At 37.7% G+C, this 19,390-nt stretch overlaps 1 protein-coding gene across 1 annotated transcript; it reads left to right on the top strand.

Annotated features, from left to right (window-relative positions):
* The first annotated feature begins 5,764 nt into the window (after positions 1-5,764).
* Positions 5,765-19,390, top strand: LOC130546103 (protein mono-ADP-ribosyltransferase PARP14-like). The gene is made up of 17 exons (XM_057321189.1): positions 5,765-6,052; positions 6,324-6,442; positions 6,655-6,685; positions 6,898-7,107; positions 7,389-7,619; positions 7,778-10,209; positions 10,330-10,566; positions 10,730-10,939; positions 11,928-12,033; positions 14,226-14,375; positions 14,484-14,546; positions 14,658-14,840; positions 15,063-15,269; positions 15,362-15,979; positions 17,302-17,444; positions 18,130-18,304; positions 18,382-19,390. Exons 1-17 carry the CDS (start codon positions 5,872-5,874, stop codon positions 18,660-18,662), a joined length of 5,577 nt encoding a protein of 1,858 aa, XP_057177172.1. The 5' UTR covers positions 5,765-5,871; the 3' UTR covers positions 18,663-19,390.

Raw genomic sequence — 19,390 nt, 5'->3', positions numbered from 1 at the left:
ACCAGCGGGTACCTGCAAATCCAACGTGCAAGTAACTTGAACATACAATTTTTGGTTGAAGAAGTCAAATTATTGTTTGCAAATACTAAGCAACAATTTATTTTTTAATTAAGGATGTTTGTTACTAAAAAAGTGCTTGTGATGGGTTGCCTTATTATTTTAAGTTTACGCAACTTTTTTTACAGCGCAGAATGCACTTTTTGGTTCTTCATGTTCTCTCCCTCTGCTCACCATCCTGCACGATCCTGTAATCTATGAAGACGAAGAATGGCTACAGCATCCGAATCCTCCTCATGCGTACAGTGCCAACATGTGGTAGAGATTTGCTAATTACACGGCCAAAACAGTAAACCCTAAGGATCCATGTTATGTCTGTACCTTTTTTAGCAGTAGTGTGAATGCTATAGCGGCCCAACTGAATTCCACTGATAAAATCAACTGTATCATTCGAAGGGTGTCTAGGGAAGATTTGTTTGACTCCCAAGACGGTGGTGCAATGACCTGTTCTGGCCAACCGATTGTGAGACATCCACAAGTGTTTGCACGAGTAACTGTAGTTTCCAGCATTCCTAGGGATTTAAGATGCATTGAAAGAATGTCCAGCGAAAAGAATGTTGTATACCTAGGCTCGCTCCCAGAAGACCACTGTAGAATTATTACAAGACATTGCCCTCAGTAGAATTTTGATTGCTTTGAGAAATGTGTTACTGAATTGCCTATAAAGTATTCTAGCTCTGCGCATCCATTTCGCCTTTTCATTTTTAATGTTGAGAGATGCCGTACCCAATGTGATTACAGTTCTTCTGACTGTAGCATTAATGTCCCAGGTAGACATGGTACACTCATTGTGGGAGACTGGTATTGGTTATGTGGCCATGTGGTTTATATCGCCCTACCTAAGAATTGGGTAGGCCGATGTGCTTTAGTTCAACTATATGGACCCGCAATGGTAATCTCATATAAAAATCATACTGCAGTGTCTAACGGTAAAAAGAGATCATTAAACCTGATTGACTTTCAGTCTGTTAACACTCACAACCAAATCCCTATGGAATATTTGCTTTGGTCAGGCACTCAAAAGTTCTTTTCGTTGATCTCTCCTCAATTTGGTGTGGTTAGTACATTGAACGAGTTAGAAATTGTTAGATATAATGTCCTGGGCTTCATCAATGCCACACAAAACAGTGCTGTCAAAAATGCTTTCAAAGAAGAACTCCTTGGCCTCCACCTTGCTGATCTGCGATATAGATTTGTTTTTGATCAACTAATTGCGAAGCGGGGGGGGGGGGGGGGGGGGGGGGGGGGGATGGGGTGTGTGTGTGCTATGATTGGAAAAACCTGCTGTACATACATTCCTGACGATGATGCAGATGGACATTTAATCTATCAAACTATAAAGAAAATGTCTAATGTATATTCTGATATCCAGTTGCGAGGAATTAAAGGATCCGACTGGGATTGGGTTATGCTGGGACTAAAAAATTCTTTGGACAATTCACACATATTGCATATGTGGGAATTGGACTGCTTATTGTAATTGTTTTCATTGTACTCGTTCTCATTGTACTCTGTTACTTTATAATCCAAGGGATTGTTTGTAGTTTGTTTGGTGGCATGATTGACAGTAGTTACAATTCTGTTTGCCATCCTGGCACAGTGATATAACCTTCAGTTTAAAAATCAACGGTAAGATTGTAACAATAGTTGTTTCTTCTCTTTTACCATTAAATTCACACAAATTCCTGTATCGTTTCAGATGAGTAAGAGTCTAAGAGATCTGGGTCATATGCTGTTCTCCAAGCTTGGTGGTCTTTTGTGGGAATCAATGCAAGCCTTTTTCTGAATAAACTGACAAATAATCCAACATCATAAGATTTGTAGTATTAAACAATGTCAATACTCCCTTTTGGGACCAGTATATCAGAGTTCAGTGTAATAGATATTAGAATATTTTTTCTAAACCTGCAAGTACCTTGTTTATGTGTTCGTGGCTTCACCTCAAGTAAACATCCCAATCTACATTAATTGTGTATACTGTATTATTATGTCATGATAAAATGTTTCTTATTCTTTTTGAAAAATAGTTTGTAGATTTGTAATGTATACAAATGCTATTAACGAGATTGTTCTATTAAATATTCAGTGTGCTGTCTTTCCAATAACATGATGACAGTGATATTTATGCCACACTAAACATTAATCAGTCCACAGACATTTTGATATCATCAGAGTTTAATGTTAAATGAAAGCAGATTTCAACACGAAGACAGTTTAAAAACATACATTTTTACAGAAATACAGTTTTATCATTATGTTGATTGTCAAATAAATACCTTCATTGTGGTGTAAGGCAAGTTGGCCTGACTGTACATTATCCATTACATAATGATAGAAGAACTAATGCAGCCAAACGTGTAGGGTAATGATACTGGAGAACATCAACCACATCAAACATCTACCTTTTCTCTCTTACTTTGAGTGCATGTTTGCCCCGATTGAAACCATGTAATTCTGTTCTCTTCATCCACACTCTCTCTTCTCTCCTCTCCCTCATCTCCTTCTCTTTATTCTCTATAATAGGAACAATTCTAAAGAAAATGCAACCCAATGTGTTGTTTTTCCCACTCCAGCTCAGCAATATACCAGTTATTTGTCTGTTATGTAAAAGGTAGATTTAACACACACACAGTTCTATTCTGGCCCCATTGAATCCTTGTCTTGCATTACTAGTGACAGACATAACATTTTTATCACTTATATTCACACACATAGGCAGTTGTTATCTTTTTACTTGGAAGACAGACAATTTAAAGAGAGAACAGAATATGTGCTTTCATCATGCTGAATTAGGCTATTGTTTTGACTGCTGACTGCTCTGACCCTCTCAAGAAAAATGATTGAGATCCTCTTTATCTTTATTTGCATGCTTGTATATACATACATTTTTGCATTGTTCTTTTCTTTTCTGTTGTGTTTGAGCTGAGGGTTGGTTGTAGAAAGCAAGCTTTGTTTTTATGCGTAAATATGAAAATCTTGGCCTTACTGAATCAAAAAAGACAAGTCGCTCCATCCTTGTTTCTAAAACTCAGCCTCAGAAGACTGTAGTCCCACACGCTAATAAATATTTTCATTACCTGTAAGATGCATCTTGTAATGCTTGTAATTCCATTTTTAGTCTTGTAAAATGTATGGCCAGCATTGAACCTGACAGTTTGTGTTACCTGAATATTGCATATTCCATAAGACTGTCCAACGATTGGAGCATCGTGTCATGTGACCCCTTACGTCAGCACATTTCAGCTGCCCGAGCAGATACATTGACTTCATTATAATTTCACTCTACTGAACAAAACAGAGCGGCTTTTTATGGTCATTAATTATGAAACATTGAGAGTAAGCTGAAGAACCTGGCAAAAAGGGCGTCTTTCTAAAAATCAAGTTCAAGGGCATATATAGATCCAGAAGAAAAGTTGTGTTTAGGTTAGAGTTACATGTAGAGAACAAACATCAACACTCACGCTAACACTCAAATGCACAACATGGTTATGTAACGTAAGAAGGGAGACAGCTTTTAGACCGCAGTGTTTCATACCTCACTGGGCAAAACATATTTTAATTTCCCCTCTCTCTCTCTCTCTCTCTCTGCCTTTGTGTCACATAGTACGTCATGTTGTTGTAGTTGGTTATGACTGGAATAACCCTGAATGATAAATGCGATCCGCAGTTAGTGTCTATGTTGAAAATGCACAAATAGGTTTGTTTTACAATACATCAGTATAACTGAGAACACAAATTGGCTTCTATTTTCATGACAGGAGGAGAAATGCATGCAAATACACATCTTGTTATGGAGGAGGAATTTTAAATTAAACTAAATATATTTTGTATCGCTTAAAGGCGGGGTGTCCGATTTCTCCTAGGCGTTGTTGATGTTCAAATCTCCAAAACAGACACACCCCTACCCCCCTATCTTTCACTTTTGTCAGCGCTCGGCTCGACTAATGTCCATCCTGTGCACTGTGCACCTTACTGCTGATTGGCTACAAGGTTGTTTTGGTACTTGGCCTGACTTTGTCTAAACAAGCGTAATTCGGAAATCGGACACCCCGCCTTTAACATCTACCCCTAAACCCAACCCTCTCACAAACCTTTCAGCTAGCTGGCAATGGGTTCCACAAATTTGCTGATAAAATCTTTCCCTGTTATCCCTGCCGCAGTCTGAAAATGTTCCAGAGAACATCTTGTGCGCTTCATTGGAAGTAAGATCATTTGACCTTGTGTACAAACAGTGCAACATTATCAGTGAGAACTTACGACCTATATTAGGATATTAATCCACTTTATAATGCTTTGTTTCTACATTTTCAAAATCCTAAATCATTTTTTATTTTCTGATATAAAGACACAAGACATTCTTTGGAGGTCAAATTGAATGATATGCATGCATGGAGGTGAAGCTGTGCTTCTCAAGCCCCTCACAGCCCCCCACTCCTGTCATTAGTCACTAAAACCAAGACCATAAATTGTGTACTGTGCTCAAGAAAACTTCAGGCTGTCTCCTATTTCGATCTTTGTAACGGCCCTGCCAACAAAATCAATGATGGGATGTTCTCTCTCTTTCGGCTTTCATTTCCAGACGAGTTGTGTTGTACGAGAAAGAGCGTAGAGGTGACTTAATTCAATATTTCATAAATGATGTGAGGTTGGGTTGCATCCTGGTGCCACAAATTTGTATTTGCGGACTAAAGGATAATGCTGCATAGGCAGATGTGTGATCTATGATGAATACACTTGCATGTATGCACAAATGTATGTTTTAAGCATGCCAGAGAGCTTCCATGCTTTGTGTTTTGTGTGTAATTTTGTGTAGAGTGAAAGGTAACTCGCTGGAGCCTTGTGTTGGGCTGGGGCTCAGTGCTGTCAGTAATAATCATTTATTTAGGGGCCCGTGTCTGCAGTGAAGCAGTACTAAGGCAGCTTCTCTGCCCCTCACATCTACACTGTTACTGTAGGTGAACAGAGGGTAATGATGTTGAGGAGCTGTTAATGAACTCAAACTGTAAAGGGCAACAGGGGATCAAACCACTAATAACATCTCAAACCTCATGAGGTACACATTGTAATAAAAGCTTTCGTTTGCTTCAATGTGATTGGCTGACTGGTAATTATTAAATGTATGCATTCATGATTATTACAGAGTAAAGAGGAGAGACTAACACACGAGAGGAACCCAAAAGCCCTGTGGTCAAAGGAATGAGGGTGCTGTTAGATAAATTAGACATTTTAATTTAGCAAGAACTTTGTCAAATATTTGTTAATATTTTTTTTGTGCGAGATTGTTAGTTTTTGTTTCTGTCATATATACGAATCCATACTTTTTTCCAAAAATAATTTTAAGCTTTACTTAAATATGACAGTGGGCTACAGGCTAAGTTATACCGCCACCTGTTGGTTTTGTAAGATATTGTTATTAACTTTAGCACCGAAACTCACAAACTTTTCAGAACTTGCAACCACACGCGCTAGAAGAAATGTAAAGTCCACGTGCACTATGGTTAATTCGCAATTAAAAATACAATTGATGTTCAGTAAGTTTTATTTTTATACTTTGGCTATATATTATACAAAAGCTGCACATGTTTATAACAATTCGCATTCTTTCTTATTAAATTGTCTTGCCACAAATTATGTATAAATAATAAAATATTTTAAAATAATTTACAGCGCTATCCTTCATTCTAGTGAGAACCGGAAACGGTCCCGGTTTCATGGTAAATTAAAGCTGAAACGAAAGTGAAAATCAACTGGAGGGAGTGTTTTACAATATACAGTGACTCGACAGTCATTTCCTCGTTGTTCATAAGTGTCAGGATGGAGGAATATCCTTATCCGATCGTTGTGGATGGAGAATGGAGCCCCGAACAGGCAAAAAGTTTGAAGAATAAACTCCAGATTTACTTTCAAAGCAAGAAGAAGTCTCAGGGAGGAGACTGCGTCGTACAAGTCAATGAAAAGAGCAGCGCTGCTACAGTTCTGTTCAAATCATCGGACAGTAAGTGCTAAACACAAAACAGTAATATGCTGGTGCTGCTTTAGTTATCTAATAATTAGGTTTTACGCAGCTGAAACACTGACGTATTTTAAAACTCACATTTACATAGTTATATGAGACGTCACCGTTGCATCGACTGTCAATAAAATAGCCTACAAGGTTTGTGTCACTTGTTTAAAAAGTGTCTTGGTGTATCTTAATACAAATTAATGTGTCATGTTAATTGTTTTAAAACTGATGGATCTTACCAAATCTGAATGTTGTGTTCCAGTCCGAGATAATGTTCTCTCCAAAGCGGATCACGTGATTATCATTGACAAAGACAGAGTCGAGCTAAAAGTGAGCAAACCCGGCGATGCATTGAAAGAGACAGACAACAGCGTAAAGCTGGTAAGAAGGTTGTGGGAATTTCTCAAAATGCAGTGCCATTCACGAGCATATTGTATTGTGAAGCGTGTCATTTTCACGTAATGCGTCACCACGTAACTGCTAAAATGATCACTTCCGTATTATTTGAGTGTTTTTGGTTTGACTCACTAAGTTTGGTAGGGATCTGTGTTCACGTGAAAAAGACTTTACCTGCTTTTTTATTTCTTTTTTAGACGGAGCAGGCATCTGGATATCAGGAACCCAGTAAGTCATGTGGATTTTGGCTTCAGGCAATTATTTACACGTGATGAAATTGGTTAGGGTTGGGTTTATATATTATTTATTTATTCCAATGTCATGTTCACTACTATAAGTCATGTTTAATGCTTTTATTGGTTGAGTTTTAACTTTGCCATGACTTATCCATGCGTTCCAAGCTTTTCATAAATTTGATGTCACTTTTATTTTGCCTGAAGATCAAAATGCTCCTCCTATTGGAAGTGAAGCAGATGTGAAGAACGTTCAAGAATCATTTGCTGTAGTTCTGGAGAATATTTCAGATGAAGCTGACAAAAATGTTCTGGCTCTTTTGGTGGAGAATGTCAGTAGTGTTCCTGAAAAGGACTTTAGCATGGAACTAATACCTGAATTAAAAACAGCAGTTGTGACCTTTAATAGCCCCAGTGGTAAGTTTTATTCTTTTAAATTATTAAATATACAGAATTACTTGAAAGTACTTAAAGTAAAAGAATTAACTACATTAAATTATCATGTTAAGTCAACATTTTTAAATCAAGCAGCATAGTTTCAAAATATGGTCTATTTGGATTGGGAGGAAAGTCTGTTTATATTATGCAGAGAATTTATAACGAAATGACCTATTAGATTTGCTTTTATTTTTAATGTATAACGTTTCTATCTTCATTAAATGTGTCAGCTGCACTGTGTAAAATAACATTTCCGACAGCCGTAGGAAAGTTTCTTGAAGAGAGCAAGAGACACAAAAAGTTCAAGGACTATGGTCTGAAGGCCCGTGCCCTGGAGAAAAGCACATGTGTGCGGGTGGAGAATCTTTCAGCTGAGGCCAATAATAAGATGCTGCTTGAGCTGTATTTTGAAAAATGGGGCGGTCCAGTAGAAGAAACCATCATAGTTCCATTGGAGCAAGCAGCCATCATAACCTTTACAAATGAAGAAGGTAAATAAAATCTCAAAAGGGGCATCCTTTTGTGCAGCCAGTGACCTTTAGTGAACCTACTTAAAGACCATTCTTCTTTCTTTCACGCTGCTGTTTTGTTCCAGTTTTTACCTTAAGAGCATTCACATAATATCCCTTGCATTTTCATTTTTTGTCAGACAGGGATAAGGTTTTGAAGATTGAGCATAAGATCAGCAATGTTCCAGTCAAGATCTACCCCTATTATAAATCCCTGGATACAGCTTTGTATGGCAGCAACAGACCAACATTGAAGCTGCCTGAAGCCATTACAGTCAGTGTACATCCTGCCATCAGGAAGTTCCTTCACAAGAAAAGGCTAATTTCTTCTATCAGTGATACGATGAGCAAACAATTCTGCCAAATAGACATGGACAAACCTGACGTTCTGCTCAGTCCTGATCCAGCACTGCTGAAACAGAAAGGTGTAACCAGAAGACACATTGATTGCTGGGCAAAGAATGCCTCAGACGCCTTTAAGACCATTATATCCAACTATACAGCCTTTGAGTTGCCAGTGTTGTACCCCGTGTGGACCAAAGCGGAGAGTGATATCAAGGGACTGGTGAAAGATCAAGTTTTTATAGAAATGGATGTGTCTAAAGAGGCCCTCACAATGGCTGGTGCGACCCATGAGCTAAATGGGCTGAAATCTGTTGTGGGGAAAATGTTAGATCGAGCATCGACTCAAATGGAGAGAGAGAGGAGCAGCTTCACAGAGGTTATGGAGGTGACACCTGCCATGTACTCTCTGCTTCAACAAGATGGTCTGCAAAATGCCCTAACTGCTTCTCCACAACTGCATCTGGACTACGACAAGAAAATGAATAAATTACATTTGTCAGGCCTTCAAACAGAAATTCTCACCTTCAAGAATTGGGTCCTTGAGAAGAAATTAAGAATGAAAGAGAAGCGTTTAAAGGTTGATCATTCATTATTAGAGTTCTTGAAATCTGTGAATTGTGATGAGATGTCTAAAGACCTGTTCATAGCTCAAGGAATAAGTGCTGTCTACACTGTAGAAAATGGGGATCTTGTTTTGATCGGAAGCACAGAACAAGCACTTTCTGAGGCAGAGAAGAAGTTGAATACGGCTCTTCAGTTTAAAGACATCATTGTAGAAGATCGGGCTGTACTTGCATTGCCAGAGTGGCAAGATCTCCATAAACAATTGCAAAGTTCATACAATACATCCAACAAGAGGATAGTGTTGATAAATCTTTCACCGCAAAGAGACAAAGTAATAGTGTCTGGATTCAGAGAACCAGTAGCTGAGGTCAGCCTCAACTTAGGCGAATTCATTAAGAAACACACTAGAGTTGAAGATTCAGTTATTGTTAAGTCACATGCAGTGGTCGAATTTATAAAAGACAGAAAATCACTTGACTGGCAGCATTTTATGAAGTCTGATGAGGTAACAGTGTGTTTCGATTCCATAAGACCCAGGATCAAACTGTCTGGAGAGCGCAGGTTTGTCCAGCCAGCTATGAGCTTCTTCAAAAAGATGGCAGGTGCTCTGTACACGGACACGCTGATCATTAAAAAGGCAGGAGCAAAGAAATACTTCAAGGAGGAAGGTAGATATATGTTGTCATTATTACTAAAGGAAAAAGGATTTGTGATTGTTCTCCAGGAAGATCACATGCTGGAAGAAGAAGAGGAGGATGATAAAGGCAAAGATAGAGGTAGTTTTGAAGAATTTGGGCAGTGTTGTGAGGTTAAGATGCCAGGTGGAGTTACCGTCAGAGTCAGAGAGGCAGACATTTGCAAGATGAAAGTTGATGCTGTGGTCAACGCAGCTAATGAAGATCTGAAGCACATTGGTGGAGTAGCTTTAGCACTTCTCGAAGCTGCTGGACAAGATCTGCAGTACCGTTGTGACCAGCACATTAAAGTGACTGGACCTCTTAGCCCTGGAGATGCTATCATTACTGAGGCCGGTCGCCTTCCGTGTAAATATGTAGTACATGCCGTTGGACCCCGATACAACAGTTCAGACAAACCTACTGTGGTGAAACGCCTACGAAGTGCTGTGAGGGTAAGTTTAAAGGAGGCTTCAGGCAAACACTGTTCATCCATTGCAATTCCAGTTATCAGCTCAGGAGTCTTCGGCTGTCCGCTCGAACTATGCACAGAAACAATTGCCAGCGAGGTGCGGGAGTTTATCTTGGATCAGAACCCTAGTGACTCGAGGAGTACACTTAATGAGATTCACTTGGTTGACAATAACGGCAATACTGTGAATGCCATGGCTAAAGCCGTCAGAAAGGAGTTTGCTGCGTTTAGCCCCAAAATGAATGTCCCCCATCTTAAGAAACCTCTTGAGCATGGAAGCTATGGACACAGAGGTCAGGGTTACCATGGTCATGGAAATCAGGGAAATAGAAACCAAGAATTTGGAGATCACAGTTCTGGTCATAGAAACGTTGAAAGACAAGCACAAGGAAGAGAAGAAACCAACTTTTCTGGTGGAAGATCAGAGTGGCATGATGGGTTAACTGTTCTTGACACTAAAACTACAAAAGAGAGACAACAAATCTTTCTGAGCAAGGGGAACATTCAGGATGCAAAGGTAAGTAAATTCTGGTTTACTCCTTTACCAGCACATAAGTCAGCTTTGAATCGATTTGTATGGAGCATTTTTGATAGTCAGCTTTGATGAACCTTAAAAGTATTTTTCTGTTTTCTGCAGGCTGATGTCATTGTAAACACTATATCAGAAGACTTGGACCTCAGTAGAGGTGCCATTTCCAAGGCGCTCCTCGAGACGGCTGGTCGTCTGCTCCAGGCAGAGATCAACACAACTGCTCGTGCAAAGCGACTGAAATATGGAGAGATGGTCATCACAGATGGTTATAAGTTGAACTGTAAAAAAGTCTTCCATATAGTTTGCCCATTTTGGAACGGTGGACACAACTCTGAAGATAAAGTGAGACTGAAAGTTTGCTTTGTACAATTTTCATTTAGCAAACAGTGTGTAAATTACTTTGCAGTCTAATTTTAAAATGTTGCCTGATGTGAAGCCTGATTGGTTTTTATTTAATTTAATATTTAATTTAAAGTTGTAATATAAAATTATTTTGAATTAAAAGGTACTCGTTCAGATCATTAGAGATTGCCTGAAAAAAGCAGAAGCTATGCGGATGGCATCAGTCTCTTTTCCAGCTATTGGTACTGGGAACCTTGGCTTTCCGAAGGATCTGGTGGCAAATGTCATGCTGAGTGAAGTCCAGGAATTCACCCCTCAAAACCTCAAAGAAATAACTGTGATTGTGCACCCCTCTGACAAAGAGACTTTAGATGTGAGTGTTTCCATGGAGGAAAACTGTTTAAAATTCACACTCATTCACAAACCTCTCATGCAAAGTTATGTTGCAAATGTCTGTCTGTCTATATGCTGTGGGTCATTTTAATACTGCAATATCATTCGAGTAGGAGTGTGACAGGGCTCTATATCAGCATGCTGTGATTGCCATAACAGTTAAACAAACCTCCGCTATTAATTCCAAACCGTCACGTCTTTTAAAGGGATAGTTCATCCAAAAATGAAATTCTGTCATCATTTACTCACGCTCATGTAATTTCATACCTGTATAAATTACTTTGTTCCGATGAACTCAAAGAAAGATATTTGGAAGAATGTTAGTCATTTTCAGTTCCGGGACATCATTGACTACCATAGTAGGAGGAATTAAATGGTAGTCAAAATTCCTAAATTCTTCAAATATATCTCATTATGTGTTCAACAGAACAAAAAATTACAATATTCTTTTTCCTACTATGGTAGTGGATGATGTCCCAGAACTGAAAATGGCTAACATTCTTCCAAATATCTTTCTCTGTGTTCATTGGAACAAATAAGTTAATACAGGTTTGAAACAACCTGAGGGTGAGTAAATTATGACAGATTTTTCATCTTTGGATGAACTAGCCCTTTAAATTTGTGCAGTGCTGCTTCAGTGAAGTTATTAGTGAGAAATAATGAGGCAGAACGTGCTTGTGAATGAAAGAGAGGCACTGTAAAAGGCAACTCACCGAGGTACTTTTCCATTGTTTTTCATGTAAACATGCGCTTGTTTACAGTAGCAAGTTGACATGGCAATTTCTGTTATGTAAAGCCCGTCTCGAGACCCTCTAACTAAAAATTTGAAATAAGTCTCTTAAATATATTTATACAACAGTTCTTAAATAGTCTAGGTTTTACTAGGAAAAAACATAACCAAATGTGTCATATCAACCATAGTTGCCCATGATAATGCTGTTTATTTATTTATCTGCTTTATTCACTAGTGCTTCACCAGATTCTTCAGAGATGGGTCCAGTCCAGTCACAAAAAGATCCCATCAACAATTTATACCTAAAACAAAACCTTTTGGAAAGCCAACACAGACATCTGGTAACATTTCCTATCTTTTCAGTGTTTCAGAATTCAGTGTTGTCAGTAAATATATTTTGTTAGAAGATTATATTCCTGTAAAAATTATATTCCTATTTAATGATTATATTCCTGTAAACATTATATTCCTATAATGTCTGCAGTACGTGTAATAAAAAAATGAAATCGCTAAGTACAGTGGAGTTTTGAGTAATGATAGATTTATGTTTATTGTTTTAATTGGATGATATATCTTTAAGATCAATTTAAGACTTCCACTCAAGAAAACTATAGCAGACAATTTAGTGGTGAATAGGGAGAACTGGGAGGAGCAGGAACCTAACAGAAAATCCCAAATTACACATTGCTGCCCCTAGTGGTTGTTGCAGTCGTGTTCAGTGCAATGTAAACATGTGCGAAGTCTGTTTGAGGTAGTTTGGATACTGGCTATATTGTGTTTTGTACTCAAAAGAAGGCGTCTTTACACAGGCGAGTTAAGGCGTCTCTGTGGCGGATTAAATTTCTGTGTAAAGACGCAATGCCGCACGAAAGCCGATCTAAAATATGCCGCCTCTGACCCTCCTCAGACCCTAGTATCAAAGCGACTCTGATGCGGCTCAGGTTTAGTGTAAATGAAGGCGCATTAAAGCCGCTCTAAACTACGTCATTGTCATGTCAGCAGAAAGTGAGAGAGTGAAGATAAAGCCCAAAACACACAGCCACATTTGTTTTAGGCTAATAATAACAACACAGGTTTTTTAAATAATTCAAACAAATTTTTCGTTTCATTTTTTCATAAAATGATTTAATGAGGAAAAATGTTTGGAGTATTTTTGTTTACTCAGGCAGGCTGTGGCACAGTTTGAATGCAGGATGTAAATTTTGAGACCGTTTTCAGCCATTAAAATAGTTTAGATTAGTTTTTAATGGCAAATTACATTTATTTCGTTTCGTTTCTTTTTAAAGTTAATTTAGAAAAATGTTTGGAGTATGATCGTTTGTGACTCAGGCCCGGCATGCAGATTTTTTTATTTGAACTCATGACATTGTTTGAATTCCTCCTTAAGCTCCTCTCCTTCGTGGAAAAAACTTCCGGTACGTGTGACACGATCACATGCAGACATGTTTTACTGTGCGTCTCAAACGGCTTCAAATATTAGGTTTGTCGGACATTATGCAGTGTAGCAGAGTTATTTGAAAAGCTCTCGTGTTACTTAAGCAGATGGGTCTCCGCAACACAAGCATGAAGTCGAACACATAATAAATCACAAACTTAACATTGTGTTGTGATGAGAGAGTTTGTGCTTTTCTTACCGTTTACCTCAAAACAGTCGCATCATAATAATGTAAGTGTGCTAAGGTCCAGATCGTAAAGTGAGGAGAGTAGCGCTTGTGCACAGATGCCCGGCCCTAGGAGCGTAAATTATTTGGGTCTTGTCGGGCTATAGGATTGAAATGCAGGATTTTGTCGTTATATTTCCAGACGCATCTCATTGAGGACAGTATTTCATACACGAAAACGATCTGGTAACATTTGCTGTAACATCGGAACTGTTCATTTACCTGGTCGACAGTGATTTGGCTCTTTAAAACAACTTTTGGCGTCTTTCAATATGCGGTGAGGTGCCCGAGAGTGTTTGTTAGCTAGGAAAATCATTTAAAATGTTGCATTTATAGCCTATTATTGCTTTTATCCTAAAGTATGCATTGTTATTATTAGTGTCAGTATATATATATTTTGAGTTTATATTGTTTAATTTAAGATATTATTTCATCAGCATATTGTTAGAACTGTGCTTTTGTGGTTATGTTCAGCATTATTTCGCATTATTTTAATTCCTGTGTAAATGCATTTATGCCGCTTTAGAGCTGCATTAACGCTCTGTGTAAATACTCATTTTCTTGGTTTTAATCCGCTTCAGATTCGGTATCTGCCACCTTTGCTGTGTAAAGACGACAAAAGACTGAGAAATTCTAACAAGCATGACCAACCAAGTTTTTTATTATATTGCTTTTTATGATATACTGTATATTGTCTTTCATATTATACAATATCATATGATCTGAATCATATTATGAAATCATTGTATATTTAATTTTATACAATGTCACAAGAATTTAAAAAAAGTTTATCACATGGTGTAATCAAGTTAGTGACAGAATTTAAGTTGATACATTTTCCAAATATCTTTGTTTGTGATGTTTTACATTAGGGCTCCTGGGCAAAGTCTCCACTCCCTCTCTCGGGGTGATCACTATGCAAGTGGGTCAAGTGACCCTGGAGGTTTCATCAGGAGACATAACTAAAGAAAAAACTGATGCCATTGTCAACTCCACAAATCAGAAATTTTCTCTGAAAGCAGGTTGATTCAATTTAATGCAAATTTTGTTAATAATTTTAAAGATTGCAAATAATTAAGGCAATGTAATTAGGTTGTTAGTAAAAGTGTAACTATCTCATTGTAATTCAGGAGTTTCAAAGGCCATTTTAGAAGCTGCAGGATCAGAAGTGCAACAGGAATGTTTACTGATCGGTTTGTATTCCGTCAAATGTATTATTTTATCTCAGCTGCTAAACATTCGATTAAACCAGAGGTATAATAAACCTTATCACTTTTTTGGTAAACTGTGTATTTTTTACACAGTAAGTGCACCAAATTTCCAGCTAACAGAGATTGTGACCTCAGCCGGGCAGCTCCCATGTGGAAACATCATCCATATTGTGGGCCGTAATCAACCATCTGAAATTAAAGATGTTGTTTTGTCTGTTCTGAAGATATGCGAGGCAAACCAACTGGCCTCTGTTGCCTTCCCTGCTCTTGGCACAGGTAACATTTATACATATTTATGGTTACATCTATAGAAAACTGGTTAACTGCATATTTAAATAAACTACTACTCAGTTATTGCATTTATTTTTTTCACAAATTTGTGCATTTTTTTTATTAAATATTTGTTACTATATATTTTAGTTTAGGCCCAAAATATGAACAAAAATTACTTAATAACACTTAAAAACACATCATTGAGGCATGTCTTTAACCCTTCAGGTCAGGGTGGAGCAAACCCAGCTGATGTTGCAGATGCAATGGTAGATGCTGTTGTTGACTTTGTGAAGAAAAAGAAACCAGCAAATGTAAAGCTAGTGAAGTTCCTCATATTCCAGGCGAACATGGTGTCAGATTTCCACCAAAGCATGCTCAGAAGATCGGGTGAAAAAGTGGAGGAGGAGAAAGGCCTTATGGAGAAGATTAAAGGTCAGTAAATGAACAAAAAAGGCTATTTGATTCAGTTTTGTTGTGTTAGGTTTAATATAATTGATCCTTATCTGCTTCTTTCTATCACACAGGCTGGACAAAAGAATTAATGTTTTGGGACACTTCAGAATCTCCCAAAAATGAAGAGTTTGTGATGGTGGTTGAGGAAATTGAACCAGCTGTGTTCCAAATGTGTGGAGATACTCTACAGAACTTAAATACGGCCAGAGACATGATCAACAGCATGATAATAAAGGAGTATGTGAATATTCCAATCCATGACACAGCCATTGGTCATTTCACAAAGGAGGATGCAGAAATGCTGAGCGCCATGCAGAGAGAGCTCTCGGTGAGCATTAAACTTGAGATGAAAGATCAAGACCCTATCATCACATTAGAGGGACTGACGAGAGATGTGCACATTGCTGAAAGTCGTATTCGGGACATGATCCGTAGGGTGGAAAGGCATGAAAGCAAAAGACGTGAGGCATTTATAATCAGCAGCGTGGTTGAATGGAAATATCTGGACCGTAGACAGAACCTAAAAAACTTTGATATGATGACCAATTATGACCTGGAAAAGGCCTTTCAGAACAAACAAACCTCAATCAAAATCAAGATTGATAATGATGTGTACAAAGTTGATTTTGTTAATTTACAGGCCTCAAGAGGCAGTATGTGGATTGAACTGCAAAGAGTAGATTTAACAGGTGAGTTTATCTTAAACTCATGTTTGTCTTTGTAGCGGTTTTAGCTACATGTTAAAATAATGATGAGCTTAGCTCACCAAATATGATTCTCCACCAGATCTATCAAGATCACATTCATGAAATGAGTTATTTAAAACATCAATTTCAGTCAAGGAATTAGTTTAGCTCAAAGGAAAATACGTATAATAATCATTATTAAATATACATATTTTACAGTCTCTGATTAGTAATATAAAGTATAACAATATTTGTATGTATTCTTCCAGCGAATGCATCAATGATATTATACACTTTTACTTTATATATGGTTGTTTATTAAACTCTACTCTACATGGTAAACATAATGACGATCGCATAAACACAAACAAAACAATGAAGCATGAAACACAAATGCGCTAGGGAGCGTGGAGAGAGAAAGAGTGAGAAGAGAGAGTGAGAGCATGGCAGCGATTTCTGAACACCAATAAAAATCATCTTTAACAAAGAGTTACAAACTTAACGCAGCTATTCTATGTATAGAAACGGATACTTGCGAGCTCTGTGCTGGACCAATATCCGTATGCGCGTGTAGAGATGGAATTGTTCAAAAGGTTTAAGAATGCAATCCTGCTGGAAAGTTCCGGGCCTCGTGACCAGCCGCGTGGCTCATCAAGGTGTGCGAGGCAGCAGAAGTCCATTGTTCCTTCTTCCTCCCCAGTGGGGGAAGAGGGCAGTCTCCGAAGAGACGCCACGAACCAGTTTCTGATGAGGGCAGGTATAGAGAAAAGGGCCAAGCTGCATTTTCAGAGCAAGCTCGATATTTAACTTCATGAGAGGGCATGCCCACCTGAGTTTGAATCGACCAATCAGAGATGAGCAGGGAAGAGGTTCTTTGTCCACTCAACAGCTAATTTGCATCTTTATGACCTCCTAGCAACTTTACAAAATACCAGTCCAAATTATAACACAACGAAAAGAAAGTGTTCTATGGTCACACAATATATATAAACAAGGAGGAATTGACAAACATTAAGATATCAAATATGGCAGGTTTGAATTGCATCAAGTCATGATTCATTCGGATGTACGAATATAAACCATGCCTTTCGGTGAGAGCACCAACCTAAATCCAGGCCCCCCTTTGGAGTCAGGTCTTTTTATGTTGATATCAAGAAACCAAGACAAAAGAAAGTGGAGGGGGTTTATGGCTCTTCTTTTAATGATTCCGACCATTTGGCTTATGCCAAAGTCTCTACATCTTTTAGACATTGATTATGTAGTCCTCATGTACAAAGATGTCTCAAATTTATTACAAGTTGAAATTTCTTGTATCAATTTTTTAGATGCTCAGTATTCTTTGCCTTCACACTGGAAGGACATGACGGGACATGCAGTTGATCTGGTAAAGCTCACAGAAGGCTCAAATGAGTATGGAGATGTGGAGAAAGAGTTCAACAGAACTGGACTCACCTTTAAGATCATTCAGGTAAGACTAGACAGGTGTGGTGTAATAATATTACAGCTGCAAAAAATGTAGATGTATACACCTCAAATGAAGTTACTGTGAAATGTATTTTCTTCAGATGACATTCTTTTAATTAATTATCATTCCTTGTGGAACTCTAGGGATTTGCCAAATAATACCTGGTGTTTCTCAATATCTGCACACTCCCTCTGTATGTTTGATGCATGATGAAGCAGTATTATATTGTAAAGAATTTTTGGTGTGGGTGAAATTATCCACAAAATGAAATGCCAGAAAATATATATAAACTAAGCAACAAACAAAATAACATCGCTCTTGCGTCTGGTTAGTACATCACAATTGTCGTTACAAATACAATGGTCAAAGGTTTTAGAAAACTTTATCACTTAATTATTCATTTTTCTACATTAGAATGGAAGTAAACTCAAAACCATGGTTAACTATGGTTATGGTAACTTTGGCAATTATGTGGTGACTGCAAAATTGAAAATAAATCTAAGCTTGTTATATTCACCTTTTGCCTGGAATGTCTTACCCTAGGATGCTTTTTAACCAATATTAAAGGAGTTCCCATCTATTCTGAGCTTTAATTGGCTGTTCTTTCCTTATTCAGTCAAAGTCATCCATTTTTTTTTAAATGAATCGTTAAAATCTAAATGACGTGACCAGTTTCTTTTCTGAACAGATTGAAAGAGTGCAGAACAGCACACTTTGGAAAAACTACATGATCAAAAAGGAAGAACTGGAAGCCAAGAACAAACATAAAAACAACGAGAAGCTTCTCTTCCATGGCACTGGCCCTGATAAGACTGATCAGATCAACCATCACGGCTTCAATCGCAGCTATGCTGGAATGCATGGTACCAGCCAAAAATCAAGTGTAATTTTTGTTAGCAATTGTTTTTCTCTAATTAACTCTATTCTGTTCTGTTTTAAGGAGCCATGTATGGGAATGGTACATATTTTGCTGTGGATGCACGCTATTCAGCCAAAGGCTACTCAAAACCTGATGCCAATGGACACAAACGCATGTATCTGGCCAGGGTGCTTGTTGGCGACTTCACTCAAGGAAAACCAGGTATTCTTGTTCCACCTGCAAAGAGCTCCAACAGTGCTGATCTCTATAACAGTGTGACCGATAACACAAACAGCCCAAGCATGTTTGTCATTTTCAATGATGTACAGGCTTACCCAGAATACCTTATCACATTTCAGTAAGGATTCATAGTTCTGTTTGTGAATATTTCTTTATTGTGCTGATTAGAAAAGTGGCCACACATAATAATGACGGTTGTGGCAACTTGCCTATATGGCAAAAACGTCAGAGGCCACAAAAAATCTATTCCTTTGCTGAAATATAATCCTGAGAATGACTTGCTTAGGTGCTTTGCTAAAGATTGCTCATTGTTCTGTTAAGTATCTTTTCTGCTCCATTAAAAATATGTTAAAGGCTTTGAATAATATAACATAATGATTAATAAGAGCAAATGATAACAAACGTCTCATTTATGGGTGAACTGTTCCTTAAACATTTTGAAATATTGAGTATAAAATAAAGGTTTTGCTGACTGATATAGAATGTAAAAGAGTATAAATAACACTTGATATTGTTTATAATAGAACACATCAATGTGGAACTGAGATTCTGTTTGCAAATTATAAATCTAATTCTTTACATATTGTAAAACATTACTGAACAATCATTTATTTTCAAGTCAAACTTTTTTTTAGAGCTGACCACTGTAATGGTTGTCTGCTTTTATTTCTGTAGTCAAATTATAACAGAACTGTACAAATTAAAGGTTCCTATCTGGTTAAAAGTGTTGTGTATTTGTTCTGGCATGTTCTGTCTGGTTTACCCATGCAATTTTACAGTAAATGTTGGACCAGTTTTGTGACCTGTGATGTACAGAATGTCTTGGTTTAAGTAAAGCATTTTTCAAGTG

The sequence above is a fragment of the Triplophysa rosa genome, linkage group LG22, assembly GCF_024868665.1.
Source record: "Triplophysa rosa linkage group LG22, Trosa_1v2, whole genome shotgun sequence".
Lineage (NCBI taxonomy): Eukaryota > Metazoa > Chordata > Actinopteri > Cypriniformes > Nemacheilidae > Triplophysa > Triplophysa rosa.
This window is presented reverse-complemented; position numbering and strand designations above follow the sequence as displayed.